Source organism: Cuculus canorus, chromosome 1 (assembly GCF_017976375.1).
Source record: "Cuculus canorus isolate bCucCan1 chromosome 1, bCucCan1.pri, whole genome shotgun sequence".
NCBI lineage: Eukaryota > Metazoa > Chordata > Aves > Cuculiformes > Cuculidae > Cuculus > Cuculus canorus.
In genome coordinates this window covers 50,013,919-50,030,206 of record NC_071401.1, presented here as the reverse complement: position 1 = coordinate 50,030,206, position 16,288 = coordinate 50,013,919, and the positions used below count along the sequence as shown (strand labels likewise).

The 16,288-nt window shown below is 38.6% G+C and overlaps 1 protein-coding gene across 5 annotated transcripts in view; it reads right to left on the bottom strand.

The window, feature by feature from the left end:
• Window positions 1-377: 377 nt before the first annotated feature.
• The window catches only part of NALCN (sodium leak channel, non-selective), a 229,008-nt gene continuing 213,097 nt past the window's right edge, over window positions 378-16,288 (bottom strand). For all 5 annotated transcript variants that reach the window (XM_054085381.1, XM_054085371.1, XM_054085388.1 and 2 more), the window contains 10 exons: window positions 15,310-15,378; window positions 13,323-13,471; window positions 12,548-12,641; window positions 11,636-11,768; window positions 10,946-11,061; window positions 8,150-8,307; window positions 7,388-7,538; window positions 5,134-5,283; window positions 4,341-4,458; window positions 378-2,614 (listed from right to left, as the gene is read on the bottom strand). In XM_054085381.1, coding sequence (XP_053941356.1) covers window positions 2,421-2,614; window positions 4,341-4,458; window positions 5,134-5,283; window positions 7,388-7,538; window positions 8,150-8,307; window positions 10,946-11,061; window positions 11,636-11,768; window positions 12,548-12,641; window positions 13,323-13,471; window positions 15,310-15,378 — 1,332 coding nt within the window. In that variant the 3' untranslated portion in view covers window positions 378-2,420. The remainder of the gene's footprint in view (window positions 2,615-4,340; window positions 4,459-5,133; window positions 5,284-7,387; window positions 7,539-8,149; window positions 8,308-10,945; window positions 11,062-11,635; window positions 11,769-12,547; window positions 12,642-13,322; window positions 13,472-15,309; window positions 15,379-16,288) is intronic.

Genomic DNA, 16,288 nt, shown 5'->3' with positions numbered 1-16,288 from the left:
GATACTGGAAGGCAGTCTGTGAAAACATGATGTTTCCACGACAGATTTTCCCCTGCCACACATACATACAAGGATACACCTTCCCATCCAGGTTCTAAAGCAAACAAAGAAATTGGGTTAAGTACAAATAAATAATAAATAGTGCTATTTAGTCTCATTTTTTTTCTACTGATGAGGTCTGTTGCTGGACTTCTCACCAAAAGCCCAAAGGCCCTCCAATTAGAAGAGTTTGAAAGCATCTCTTTAAATAATCCTGTACAAACCACACACTTAGCCACTCTACAGCATTATCACTCATGAGCCAGATAGAGTGTATGCAGTTAGAATGAAAACCAGAGGAAGGAATATTGCTTAAAGCAACTCACTTTATTGACGGAGTACTGTAAGGCAAAGGAAAAAAATGTTTGCCAGATTTTTTTTTAAAAAGAATATTTGCAGCAAGAGTGATTCAGAAAGATCTGAAGTTCAATATATTGTTGAACTTTCAAAGATACTATCTTTTATAAATCCAATATTTATCTTTTTGTCATATATACAAAGGCCCAACTTAAACAAGCACAAAACAGAACACAAAATAATGGATTTGCATACGAAGTTTTGTTGATGATTCATAATCTAGTAAACACAAGAATGCACACTTTCTGTTACTATAGAGTTACAGTTGACTAAATTTAAACTTAAATATACCCCAAAACACATAAAGAAACCACAAAATACAGATGTATTCAATATGACTATTTTCAAAAAAAATCTAAACCATGTGCAACCATACACAGGGAACAAAATATTGATAGATGCCAAGAAAACCATACTTTATGGCCAAAACTAATTTTGCATTTATGATGAAGGCATCTGTGAAAACAATGCTGTATTCTGACCACTCTACATTAACATTTTGGCCAGAAAACATCACAAAACACTGTCTTTTGTCTGCTTTTTAAAGGATATATTTTTTAGTTTCTGATGTACGTTAACTGTGAGCCTCTTATAAGATCTCACATCAGGCCGTGTTAGAACAACCTATCATTTCCATAGGAAACAATGGTAACAGAAAGGTCCCAGCTATGCTAAAAAACCCAGTCAGGGGCAAAGCAACAAAATCTGCAACCTCTTTGTTCTTACTCAAGGGAAGGGCACATTTTTTACCCCACATTTTTAGACAGATTTAAATTATGAAATTAACAAACTCTGCTGCATTTTGTGGCTTTTCTCCTCCACCTCTGTTTCTGTATAGCATTGGCCTTTCACTGGAAAAAATTTTATGAGAGGGATGGCTGCTTTTTCACCAGAAATAATGTAGAACTACTGGTGCTTCATAGAACAAAAGAAGGCTAACAGGTCAAAATATGCTGCATTGGGATAAAAAATACAAAGGTACTTACCCACAGCAGAGTTCATGCCTTAGCTTTGGAAGGCTGTGGCATAAGTAGTAACATGGGTAAGTAAAATGCACTTTTACCTATATGGGCAAAACTGAAGCGTATTTTAAAAGGCCTACAATACTAGTTAGTAATTAGAACCCCCAACATGCTAGTTTTTATCACACAGACAAGAAGAAAGTTATCTTATGACTACACAAGGAAATGGTACCAGTCAACAGGAGAGTAATGACACCATATGTATAAGTAACCAGTATATTCTGAAAATGAAGTATAAACCATGTTTTTCACACAGAGGTCTTTTGCTAGATGCTTAAACGCACAGTTTTCATGTCTTTTTTTTCTTTTTTTTTCCTGTTTTCTCTATGAAAATCAAGCTCTATGCATAATTAGCCCAAATCCAAAGATATTTACATTTTAAAAGCCAATCCTTCCCCTTCTGATTTTAAAATGAGTTATCCTGTATCTTGCATATTTTAAAAAAAGGTCCAGAAAAAGCTTAGATTTGTAATTCAGACTCTATCCTTTGTAAAAATACTTCCCTTGAACATGAAGTCAGTGCTGACCTCTTCAGGTCATTTGTGAGTAATAAAATCTTTCAAAAGAAATGTTACTAAATAAGAACTGAGGCAAACACAAAAAGAAGAAACACCCCTGTATTGTAAATTGCAAAGTGTTGTCACTTTATAGTATGGTATAGGCTGAAGAAAAAACCAGAGGTCTTTATATCAAAATATATTTTCATTATACAGCTACAGAACATAGGAAATCTTTCAACTCTGCTAAAGGCAGTATAGTTTCTCTGGCTTTGTTAGTACTGCTATTGTATACAGGTTTCTTAAAGTACAATTAGTACCTATAGAGATGCATTCTATCATGTAAGTGTGTACTATGCTTCACATGGCATAAGGATAAGCATTTGAAAAGAATTATGACATTGATTTTAAAGAAATCGTACATCACATAGTATCTTCAATTCTAAACAGTGAAAATTAGATTGTACTTGAATTGGTTGTTGTTGCAGTATGACTTAAACTTTTCTCAGATATCAAGAAGGTCCTCTCCACTCTCATCACTTTCCACAGTTAATTGTCTTGTCCACCATTTCTTGACTTCTGATCCACAAGAAGCAGCATCAGACATGGGATTCATTTTGCATACAACAGATTTCATAGTTGAACGCCCACCAAAGCGGAGGTTGACTGAAGATACTGAATGGCTTATTGGTTTAGGGGCTATGAAATTAAAAAGAAAGTTTGATATTAGAGCAGATCTGCTTCTTGAACATGTTTGCTTAGAATTCAGGCATACAGAACTAGCTGGACTGGGGCATCTTTAAACTGATTCAGTGCAGAAAGAGTAGGGTTCTATTTTAATGGTTTCTTTTTCAGCTCCAGTTGTTCACCCCACTCCCACTATTCTGCTGGTAAAGGAGTTTAATTTAGAAGTATTTCATGACCTCCTGTTGGGATAGCTGATGCAATAGTTCTCTTCTGAACTGGCTAATTGCAACCTAAATGGCTTACGCAGTACTTACCTGAGCTGGTAAAAGCTGGCAAAATGGTGAAAGCGGTAAGTGCCAGAAAAAGGGAGAGAAAAGTGCATTTGGAGTTGGCAGCTAGACCTAGAAAGTGACATTTAACTAAGGTGTTAAATGGAGTAAACCACACTTGATCTTAATGATGCTATTAATGACCTTAAACACACGTATTTGTTGAATTGGAGGCAGAGTACATAAGATCTGCTGGGCTGTACTGTGCCTGGAGGTGAACCTCCTTTTCCCAGACTGTCCAGCAAGGAGCATTCAATAGTGACAAGACCAAGATCAGTGCTAATAAAGGAAACCCTGAACTCCTCATTCTCACTTGAAAAACCTATCCAGTTAGGTACAATATAATGATTCATCCTTACCATGCTCGCTCTTTTACTCTTTCTCTTTGTTCTGACAAAATGTTGATCTTTGCTGCTCAGTGACATTTAAGTGGAAAACATGACTGAAAGCTCTCTGTTAGGCTGTCCTGTTTCTTGGACAAGTACTCTGGTCACAGAAGTAGGGTTAATGGTACTCATAGTGTGACCACCTCTTCTACTTCCACCTAGATATGATTAGCAGCCTTTGAAGGTGGTCCTCTGTCTCAGAATCAGACTGACTGATGGCAGCAGAAAGCAGTTTGTTGTGCAGACACCTAACCTGCTGGTCATAAGTGTGGCAGGCAGCAGCAGTCAATATGCACTTTAAGAGAGAATGGTGGTGGAGAGTGCACTTGAGATAAAGACTTAATAAGGCCTGTGCACCTTTCCTATCCTCCTATAAATACTCTCTTATAATGCACAGTTGAGGCTTCCTTCTCTAGGGGACTGTATTTACTAGAATAACTTGAGGATGTTTCCTGTTTGTGAAAAAATAAATGGGAAATTTATTGTATACCTGGTCAATTCCTGGCTGAACTGAAGATAGAAGAATGTATTATTGTGGTGTAAAACATAAATCATACACATGGAATGCTTAGGCACTCAGAATTTATTACTGTTGTTAGGAAAAACTTTATTCATTTTCACTGTGCTTTATATGATAAAAAACTATAAATGCATGAGATGCTACCCAAACATATGGGATGATATAGTTCCCCATATAAAGCTCCTAAGTAAATGTATTAAAAAGTAAAAAAAACCCTAAGAACCTGCACATGACAATACTTGAGTCCATCTTCCAAACTTTCAGAACTGGGGGGAAAGGGAGCGATGGCTGTATTCTAACATGCATGAGGGAAGAAAAACCCTGATGTGGGTGCAAACAGCAGGTGGGAGGTAGAACTGTGAATCATGAAGAAAAACCCCAATATGGGTGCAAACAGCAGGTGGGAGGTAGAACTGTGAATCATGAAGTCCTCTCAGGGCCTTGATATTGTACAGCAGGGATTTGGAACGTGGGGACTATGCTGATACACATTTTGCACTTACCTGATGGCAAACGCCATTGTCCAAATTTCCGCTGAGGTTTCCCAGCATCTGCAGAGTCTTGTCGATAGCCACCTCTGTCAGAAAGCGTTGGGCTAAGGAGTTGCTGCTGGCTACTTGTCTGAATAGAGTAAACAAGAATCTCAGACATAGTTGCCCATTGCATGTGGATAATCCTAAGGAGGGTTATCTTTCTATTCTATTTCTGAGCTTCATACACGTATACACACAAAATATATTCCCACTTTTTAAGGCAGTGTGGTGTCTATTCTTTGCTGCCACAGAAGCCTACTACTAATAGGAAAAAAAAAAAAAAAAAGATCATTTGGGCTCAATTCCATCATACAGTTCCACTGAAGGGCACAAAATTGTTCTCAGCCACCTACGGTGGAGCCTTTATGTTTTTCCTTTGCCATTCCCCACCCTGAAAGAGCCCAGGACTCCTACTCACAGGACCCAGTATGCCCAACCTTATCACTCTCAGTATAAAAACTGCTTCAGAATGCTTGAACAGGAGAACTTCACATCCCTGAGCCTGTACACAGCTCACGCTAGAGCTCAAAGTTGGTGCTGCCAAAGTTGTATGGCTGAGTTTGCACTTTATGGTGTTACCAAGACAGATAAGTAAGTTGGGGAATTACTGCCTTAAGTCACCTTGCCTTTACATCTGAAGGCAAAAATTGAATCAAAAGAAGATATTTGTTTAAACTTTTCCATTTAAAATTATATTTATTAAAGAACAAACGAGAAACGTGGAAGATGTCCTGAATAGCTGATACTCTCGTGGTTAACATACCTCTGGCTGCGCACTGTTATCCTGATTAATAGCATTCATATCTTCACTTGGCTGTGTTGTCTCAATGCTGGGAGGATTCAGAAATCGGCTCAACTCCTGCTGTTGACTCTCTCGTAGACTGTGAATAATGCTGCATGACTGCTGCTGTTTCTACCAAAGTGCAATAAGTGACAACAAAAATGTTCTCATTGAGTATGTCATAGTGTTTAGTTCTTTTTTCAAAGTCTTCTAGTATTTAATCAAACAGTGAGCATCAGATGTGGATGCCAGGATCATTGATAAAGCTATATGTATCAGATAGTTGCTATTTAAATAAAGTGACTTCCAGCATATGCCTAACCTTTATGTAAGAAATAGAGGATGAAATTTATAAACTATATTAAGTGGAAGGTTAGTTGCCTAACTGTTGGTTTAAATCTGGAGTTTAATACATAAATTTTTAAATGATATAAGATAAAAGTTCTTGCAAAGAAAAAGAAACAAGGAAATTGGTCAAGATTCATTATTACATGAAGGCAATGAAAACAATTCTGATTTCTTTCATGAACTTTGGAACAGGCTGTCAGTAGGACTAAATAAAAGAGTAGTGGAAATGCTGGGACTGAGTACAGACTTACAGTTAAAATAGAAAAACGAAACCACTACCATTATGATCTTACAATCTAATTTGCTTCTATATTAAAATAAACAACCCTTAGGAAAGGTTTCACTTTCCTGGGTAGTTTTCACATGCTTCCTCTAGAGACACTTACAGACTAACAAGAGAATTTGAAAATATATATTAACTTCCATAATTACATTCAGTTTATAAAAGGTTCATATGATGTGAAATGATCTGAACCATATTATTAGAGTGAAATGAATAGCATATTTACTTTAACATAGTGTAATTTGGTATCATAATGAAATGAACAACAGAGCTGAACAAACCCAGAACTGAGAGCTGAGATTAAATTTACTGCCATTACAGAGATGAGATCAAAATGAAACTCTCTATCTGAATATGCCCTGAACACTGATGTATCAGCTGGAAATTCAAATTGTCCAGTTACGGTTTTTTAGAAATTTACAAACAGAAAAAGCCAGATTCCATGATCACAACTCTCTATGGAAAACCTCCACACACAAGAAGCAAGCTTTTATAAAAATAAAAAATACATGCATCATAAGGATCCAGCCTTACAGTAATTGAAAAAGCAGTCATCAAGGCGACCAGGCTGTGAATTTTTATGTGAAGGAAGAGTTGGTTTTGGAAGAAAAGAGAAGAATAGCTGCAAAACCCAAATCAAATTTCCTGAAAACTTTTAATATAAATTTCATCCAAGACAGACTTTGATCAGCTTATATTGTAGCTACCCTGAGCAAAAGCAAAAATGCTTCTGATGATCAGAAACACTATAAACAGAATACAGAAGCACTGGCTAGGTCTATACAGTAAATTAAATAATTGGAATTTCCTGCAATGCTGAAGCCAAGTGACAGGCCAGGACTTGCATAATCTAGATAATCTTTCTACCGCACAAGATAGCTTTAACTACTGCCTCCTGGGAGCAGTCTCTCCCTGTCTCACGCCTGGAGGGCAGTGATGCTCCTACAGGAGTGGTCTGGGAAACCATGAGTATGCACAGGCCAAAACTGTGCTAGGGGACATGCTGATGGGTATGAGTGATCCCAGCCCAGTCCTGAGCCAATGCCTTGGCCCTTCTTAATTTGCTTATATAGACACAGCTACTGAGGGCCATGGTTCATCTACCGGATTTGCAGGTACACGCTGCTCATTTGCACACACAACTACTGTAATTGCTCATTCAAATAATTTATCTTATAAAGGTTCCATTTGAAGAGTCATCTGCTGGTGACTGATCATGGTATCTTCTGCTAGCAGAGGCAAGGAAATTATACAATTACATTTTATAAGGAAGCATTAGGCCTGTGGGGTTTCATCAAATTACATTGTTTTTTCTTTATCCCTTTGACTTTGATCTCTGCATATGCATCTTCCTCCTATATTGAAAAGACAGTTAAATTTTTGGCAGGAAGGCAGTTTTAATCTTCAAAAGATGCTTATTTTTTGTAGTGCTTTCAGTTGAGCTGTAACATAATTTTTTTTTTGCCGAGTTAGCAACTGCTACGTACTTCTTCACATAAATATTATCACGACTCCAGAGCAAATGAAGCATAGTGAGAGCAAATTCCAGCATTGTTAGCAGTACACTTTCTGCAACCATTTATATCCTGGTTTAGTCTTACTTACTGCTCTGATTCGTTTTAAGCACTTCTTCAGCCACATGCGTATGGTCTGTTTGGCCACCTCCTCTTCTATAGTGTATTCCAGTTGTTCCCTAGCAAGCAGCTCTTCTAGTTGAAGACTTTTTCTGATATCAACAGATCTATATGAAAGCATGCTGGAAGAAACATAGATTTATTTTTTTCCTAAATTCTGATGACCTTACTTGTTAGTTTACAAAATCAAAAGTCGTATTTAAGATCCTACAGCAAAAATATATAATTCATGTGTGAATTGCATTTGAAGCTAAAAAATACTGAGATTATCCAAGAAGAGACTATCCAACACAGGTGAGCTGCTGAACTGTAAGGAATTAGGGCATTTGTGGTGATTTGATTATTTTTTTTTTCACTATGTGTTTACACTTGGATAATGTTCCCATTTCTATTTTATTTTCAGTCACTGTCGTGTTGCTACATGTGTGGGGGCAACATTTAATTACTTGGGGTACAAGAACAATATCTGACTGTTGTTTATGACAAATTGCCTCCAATGAAAATGTTAAGATTACTTAGAGCTGATTTATTGGGACCAGTGTTTTCTATCACAAATATTTTTGCAGGAAAAAAAGGGAAATCTGATTTTTGCATTACGTATTACATATAAAACACAGTGCCTCTGTGGCTACCAGTCTTGCCTTTTCCCAGGCTTAATGAATACCTGCTGTTCAGGAGAGAAACACAGGCCTTTTATACTCGTTCTACAAATTTAGATAAAATCTTAGAGTACCTGAGTACGTCATGGAAAGTGACATCACCACCATTATGGAGCCGTTCCATTTCATAGCACATGTGCTTGAACAGCAGCTTGTCCTTGTCCAGATCCACCTCCAGCCTGCCCCGCAGAAGCCTCAGCAGAAATTTCACTCGGAAAGAAGGGATCACTCCCTGGGTAAAATTGCATAATAGATGATAAATTAATACTACGACCTAACAACCACTTAGACTTTCAACTTGATCAGTGAGAGAAACGCTATTTCTCCAAAGACTCTGTGTCAAACTGGCCTACTTAAGTCATCGTGAATATATTCCTGAGGTACATACATACGACGTCAGCTCTTCAGCACATTCATGGAAATCTTTGCTGTTATTTGACTGAAATACAATGAGAATTTGTGCTGTTAATTTTGGAAGAAATTTTCAAAATTGCTTTGGGATTTAGTTTCCCCATTTGCATTAATCTTTAACGAGAACTTTATGCCCAAAAAGCTGCCTGTGAAAACTGAAATTAAACTACAATTTAGACATTCATGGACAGGCCTATACCTGGCTTTAAAACTATCCTCTTCTCTGTGCATCTTTGGACAGGAGAATGTTGGGAGTTTATTAGCTTTTCAAAGGTCTTCTGCTCTAAGAGTCAGCCTACCACATGCTGCATGTTTGAGACAACAAATTTGATCTGCTCTTAAAAATCAGGAATGAAAGTACTTTGCTCCAAAACTGTTGTATCTGTACTTTCTAAATATTTTGTTCTGCTAAATAAGCCTGACTGGAGCTATTTTTGCTGTGATGTGTTGTTCTGCACCAGAGAGAGATACTGTTAGTCCTGGGCACAATGGATGCAGAACCCTCTGCCTCCATCAGTACTGAGTGCAACTTCCAACTCCAGCACAGCCATGTGCCAACTACAAGCAATCAACTTGGAACTATAGAATCATAGGATGGTTTGCACTGAAAGGGACCTCAAAGATCATTCAGTTCCAAACCCCCTTTTAGAGGCAGGGACGTCCTCCACTGGATCAGGTTGTTCAAAGCCTCATTCTGCCTGGCCTTAAACACCTCCAGATATGGCACATCCACAACTTCTCTGAGCAACCTGTTCCAGGGCCTTGCCACCCTCACACTAAAAAAAATCTTCCTGATATCTATCTAAATTTCACTCTTTCTGCTTAAAAACGTTACCCCTCATCCTCTCAGTACACTCCCTGATACAGAGCCTCTCACAACTTTCTTGCCGGCTTCCTTCACCATAGGGTTGCTAGTGTTGAAATCTTAGTGATGTCATAAGTTATTGAGATGATGATTTAACACGGGTGTGTACCTGAATAGCTCAGTCTCCCAGATGCTCTTCTCATGCCAGAATTACAGAACAGTTGGTGTTGAAAGGGACCTCTGGAGGTCACCTTGTCTGACCCACTCAGCTTAAGCAGTGTTTTCTAAAGCCAGTTACTCAGGACTATGTCCAGATAGCTTTGAATATCACCAACGACGGAGGCTTCACAACATCCCTGGGTAACCTGTGCCAGTGCTCAGTCACTGTTAGTATGAAAAAGTGTTTCCTGATCTTCAAATGGAACCTCCCATGTTTCACTTTGTGCCCACTGCCTCTGGTCCTGGCACTGGACACACTGTCTGCGTCCTTTTTGCACCCTTCCTTCATGTAGTTATACACATTGATGAGATCTCGCCTGAGCTTTCTCTTCTTCAGGCTGAACAGTCTCAGCTCTTTCAGTATTTCCTCATATCAGAGAAGCTCTAGTCCCTTCACAGTTTTCATCTCCCTCCACCAGACTCTCTCCAGTGTGTCTATGCCTCTGTTGTACGTAGGAGACCAGAACTGGACACAGTATTGCAGGTGTGGCCTCATCAGTGCTCAGTATAGGGGAAGGGTCCTCTCCCTTGGCCTGATGGCAATACTTTGCCTAATGCAGCCCAGAGCAGCATTAGTCCTTTGCTGCAAGGGCACATTGCTGGCTCATGTTCAACTTGGTGTCCACCAGGACTCCCAGGTCATGTTGCTTTCCAGCCAGTCAGCCCTTGGCATGTACTGGTGCCTGGGGTTGTTCCCCAGGTGCAGGACTTTGCACTTCCCCTTGCTGAATCACATGAGGTTCCTGTCATCCCATTTCTCCAGCCTGTTCAGCTCCCTTTGGATGGCTGTAGCATCCCCAGCTGCAGCAGCCACTCCTTCACATCTGCTGTCATCTGCAAACTTGCTGAAGATGTAACTCTGCCCCATCCTCCATTTTATTAATGAAGATCCTTAGCAGGATGGGACTCAATATTGATCTCTGGAGTATCCTACTAGTTACTGGCTTCCAACTAGACTCTGTGCCACTGATCACCACCCTTTGGTCCTGGCCATTCAGCCAGCGTTCAATGCACCTCGTCTTCTCATCCAGCCCATACTTCATTAGCTTCTCTGTGAGGATCTTATGGAAGACAGTGCTGAAATCTCAGCAAAGCCCTTCTGAAGACCAGGCATGTCAATGGATATAAGACTGTAGACTTCCAAGTAAACAACACTCAGGGAGTTGGGAGGAAAAATGCTATTGTATCAATCCTAAGAATATCTACATTTGTTTTTAAATTTACTATTATAAGTACTTCACTGTAGTAAAGAATATAGGTTAGTATTTGAAGGGCCATGAAGAATGTTAGATCATGCTTACTGAACCTGAATATTTCAGAACCTGAATAGTAACCATTCAGTGAGTTTTGTCAACACACTTTTTTTTCTCAAAGTATTTTTTCAAGGAAAAATATAAATTTACCGCATTTCTGTGCTCATTTTCAAGTTTCTTACCTCTCTTTTGTCATCAACCATGTTCCATATAATTTGAAAATGCCTAAGATCATTGTAACTTAAAAGCTGGTCTTCTTCCGTTGAATAAAACAATGAGAAATTCTCCACAATAATAGCTGAAAACCACAAAACCAAAATACACTATAAACAAAGCCTCTAGTTAAATTCTAACTGCTTAATATTTACAAGCATCAATGAATTTCAGCAGAATATGAATTCTGTTGTGCAGACTTTGCATTAACAATTGCCTTTAGCTGTATGTTGAGATGAGAATTTTGAATAGGTAATATACCGTCATGCTACATCAATATTCACTGTGTTCACTTTTTAAAAGCTATAGCTTAACTGCTGGTGAGATGCCTAATCTAACATCTTCTAAAATCAGTAAAGGAGAGTTCCAACGGTGTTGGAAAAACGTTAACTGGAGGAATGAAAAGCTCAGAAAATAATATTCCCTAGGGTAACCATACTTTACAAATATGCACGTATCCTTGTTCAAAAAACTTTCATTCCGCAAATTCCTCAGTTTTAGCACATATCATACCAAAGAATTATCAAAACCAGCATACACATATAACTTAAAAGTGAAGGTACAGAGTAACCTTAGAGCTAAACAGCACAGTAGACTCAATTCTAACATACTATATGTCAAGATAGACTTCTGTGTTATTAATGTACATTCCCACTTACCAACAAGTAAATTTAACATGATGTATGCAATGATCACATAAAATGAACAGAAATACATAAGAGCACCAGCATAATTTCCACAGTCTGTTTTCCAGTAGGTGCTGTTATCTGGTGTACAAAACGGAGGCTGAACCTTCAAAACAAATAAAATAAAGTCAATCAATCATAAAAAAATATTCTTAATTTCTCTGCAATCTGTACAATATTTATGACTACCATTTTTTCAAAGCTTCATAATTAGTGAATAATGCTGTGGGCATTGCTGTGGGTAGTTTTTTGTGTTTGTTTTAGTGTTCACAAATAAGAAAGCAGAAAGAGGTACAACTAAAAAGTCCTACCCATAGATCTCCCTGCCACACACAAGGAACACTGTGTGTTATGCCACTGTAAAGAAACAACCTGGTGCTCTGAAACGTGGTGGTTTTCAAAAAGCTTCCCTGATGATTAGTTTTAAAAAGGAAGGGAATATGATTTTCATCACAGTAGAAACAACAGACAGAAATTTACTTGGGCAAAATAAAGCAATTCCAGGACAAATTTCGAGGTCATTAACACTGTCATTCACACAGAACGAGCTAATGTTTGGGCATTAAAGACAAAGGTAATGTGAAAAGTCACCTTGCCACAGTCAAAGCAGTGGAAAGGCGAGTTATTGCACTTTTGATTTTGAAAATACCTTGTTATTTTCCTTTTTAAATCGTGTAATAACCTAGACCAATGAAATATTGTGAGTGTGTGATTGGAACTGCAATTTGTGTGCCATGTTCTGAGGTTTAGCAAACATTATGTCTCTTGAAGAGATAAAGGTAATCTAAACATTCCTTCTACAAAACTAAGATACTGGAAACTCTTTGAGATGCAAGGGTGTCACCTGTTTCTTGGTTTCTCTATCTGTAGGAATATTGTATTTACCATGCAGTCATGCATAATTTTGTTCCAGTCTTCTCCAGTAACTATTCTGAAGAGTACAGTGATAGCCTTGCCAGCTGATGAAAAATTTGCATGTCTGTTTTAAAGAGAGAGAGAGAAGCATCATTTCATATCCCAGAACTAAATAAAAAAAAATCCAAATAACTTCCATTTTCTACTTTTCTACTATTTAAAACTGAAAGTAGCTACAGCATTATTTATTTGAGCTCATCAAATTATTTATTCCATGACTTGAGATATAATAACTGAACTTCAGGTCAAACACAGGTGAATATTTTGGCTCATTTTAACACAGAGCAGACAGGGGGCAGATCCTGTCTCTTGTCTCCATTCTGTTCCTGAAGTCTGATGATATTTTTCATTGGGAAATTTCCAGGTAACAGCCAGTTCACGGAACCGTCCCCTCTCTGTACCAGCCTGCTATATGGATTGTGTTCCTGAGTGATGCTGATAAGATGTAGCAGGTAGACTGTATTTCCACAGCGTGCAGCCAGCAGAGTACAGCTGTGAAGCATATTACAGCTGTCATAATGAAGAACAGCTCTCAGTCTGCTCTGGGCTGGATCGGGTGTCATTTGGTCACATACACAAGGACTGGAAAGATGGTGCAGTCTTTCCTATGAGAAATTCTGTTTAGAGCTCCTCAGCTAAACCTGTGGACTTGTCTGGATTTCACGAAGGATAAACTTCTCTCTAGTAGAATGATTTTTTTTAGGTCTGTTTAACTAACATCCTCATGAGGAAGTACATAATGTACCTGTTAATGTTCTCCCCATATTTCACTGTACCAAATAAAACCACTCCAGCAAATGCATAACAAAGAAGCAGTAGGAACATTCCCACTATGATGAAGAAACTCTTGTACATGCTGACAACCACAGTCAGGAGTAGCATTTTTAGTGTCACCTGGAAAGACAGAGAAAACAGGAAACCATGGTACCACTCAGGGAACAGAGATAAAAGGGAAAAGAGACTGATGGCACTTGCCAATTTGACAATGAATTCTTTAGACATACATGTTAATGGATGAGTGCAGTGAAACAGTACATTATGAATCTGATTGGAACTGAACGTTTTTTATCTTTCCCTGAAATTTAGTGTGCTTTTTACTCGTAAAAGAGAACAGCATATCTGCCTAATTTACAAGGTCAAGATGTTGCTCCTTGAAGAGTATATATATAGGATTAATAAATACATTGTAGAGTAATACATCAATAATATACGATAAGCTTAATTACAATATTCTAGGATCAGTAAACTCAAGAAGTATCAGAATTAGCATTGCATGAACAGTGGTGCAGTAAAACACTACGGGCTTGTCTGTGAGTGATGCTAACTTTTAGGTGGAAACCACAGACACTGCAGCCTACCTAAAGAAATGGGTTGATGCATAGAGAAGGGCATTTCCTTAAGATCAGCACAGCTTGATTAAACTAGTTCATTTCTCACAGAAGTTGGCCAAAAAGCCTAAGAAGAGACCATAATTTTGGAAATTACATAGGCAGTAAGCCTAGATAACAGATATTACTTGCATATTGTACATTTTATTCTTGAAAAAGTTATTGCCCTAGATTGCCGTTAACACCCTTAACCACTTTGGATGCTATGAAAAATTCTCTTTAAAGGTACTGAGCATAGCAGTTTTCTTTAGAATCATGCCAAACTGATAACTCATGCTGACTTTTAGCCATGACATTGCATAAGAACAGATAAATTAGTGAAACTGATGCAGCTCCTAAGATGAAAGCACAAATGAGTAGGTTAACACCTTGAAAAAACTTTAGAATCAATCAGAAAACTTGGAAGGCAATCACTTGGCCTGGCTGCATAGGAGAAACAAGGATTTTTTATTTGACTTCCAAGGCTCTACAGATCTGTGTAGTTTGATTGAAGGAAAACTTTTTATTTTTACAGAACAAACCCTCTGACTCACTGTTCTTAACCCCAGCAACCCAGTGTAATAGTCATTTTATCACATTTACTTTAATATGTCAGACTTCACAGAAAATGTTTGGATAGTCTAAGAAGTTCTACAGCAAGACAATGGGGAGTGTCACCACTTGTTAAACAAATGTGCTTGTCCTCTGCCTGAGCTCATTCTGCTAGCCTGCTCTCAATTATCCCAGAGCAAATCCAAGCACAAGAGAAAAGTAAACTTTAGAATTGACTTGCTTTGTCACCATCTCAGTGTTTCCAAAAGAATATCTTGGCTCAATACTTTTTAAAACTTAACAAAAATCCTTTACTGTCATAAGACGTACATTGTAGAGACAGAAGACACAGACCTGCACTCTAGAGGAAGAAACTTCTATAAGAGAGAACTGTCCTAAGTAGATGAGCACATCAACCACCACTTCACTAGTCTTTTAGAGAAAAAAAACCAATTAATAGTGTGCACATCACACCACACTGAAATGGTAAGGACTGACAGTAGCACAATATATGAATGGAGTTTTAGAGAGCACTTTTAAAAAACTGTGTGGTATCACAGCTGCAGGTTGGGTTTTTTTTCCAAAAAAATTCAGCTTTTCCGGCAACCATAATGCAGTGCTATTATACAACATACCTAAAATCCTGACATTTAAAGACAGCATGTAAAGTTGAAGACTGCCCCTTGAAGTCCCCCTATTTTTTTTTGCACACAAAACAGAGCCTCATAGAATGTGCACCAGAGACACAGGGCTACTAGTCCTTTAACCTATACATGAGCACTGCAAGGTTTATAGTTCTTATTTTATACTTACATGCTTCCCACAAATTGAGAAAAATCTGAAGACAATTACGCATGCCCCCATCATGTATGTGTACGCATTCTGGAATAGAAACACAGAAGACTTAATACCTTGTCTCCAGGGATGTCACAGAAAGATAATTGGTCTTTTAATGTAGGGCAGTCATCATGTGAAATCAGAAATTATAAACCACTAGCACCAATATTTCAATAACAGTGGAGCAGTAAGAAACTAACAGAAGATACTCTAATGCTTGAAGAACACTAACCTGACTTACTCATATCTCAAGCCAAAAACCATTCAGTTCTCTACTATCTGATCTGTAATTACATCCAGCAGCCTCAGTCTACTTGTATAGTCAGATGGTGGCTAAAAGAAACTCCTCGGGCTTTCCAAGCTACCCAGCAGCTAGGAGCAAACTGTGGATGTTGGGGCAAATTCATTAGCCACACAAGACAGGTTTTCCTCCAGTGTGGGGCAGACAACAGAGAACCTCCCAGCTATTTTACAGTAGTGACTTCCACAAGCATCAACTATCCCTTCTCCTTCCGTCATAAGTAAGGGAATTAGGGGTGTAGCCAACTTCAAAAAAATGGGACGATATGGGAGGAGAGCTGATTTTCTCTCCTCTCCTCTCCTCTCCTCTCCTCTCCTCTCCTCTCCTCTCCTCTCCTCTCCTCTCCTCTCCTCTCCTCTCCTCTCCTCTCCTCTCCTCTCCTCTCCTCTCCTCTCCTCTCCTCTCCTCTCCTCTCCTCTCCTCTCCTCTCCTCTCCTCTCCTCTCCTCTCCTCTCCTCTCCTCTCCTCTCCTCTCCTCTCCTCTCCTCTCTCCTCCTCCATGCTTTCTTGGATTAAACATAGCCTTTTAATCAAAATCAATGGTCTAGAATCACTGCTAGATCAGGGACAGAGTGTACTGTTCAGCAATTTTGAACCTAGGCTTTCTTCCAGTCCTCTATTCCTACCTGGATTTTGTGCATTGCCTCTTTCTTC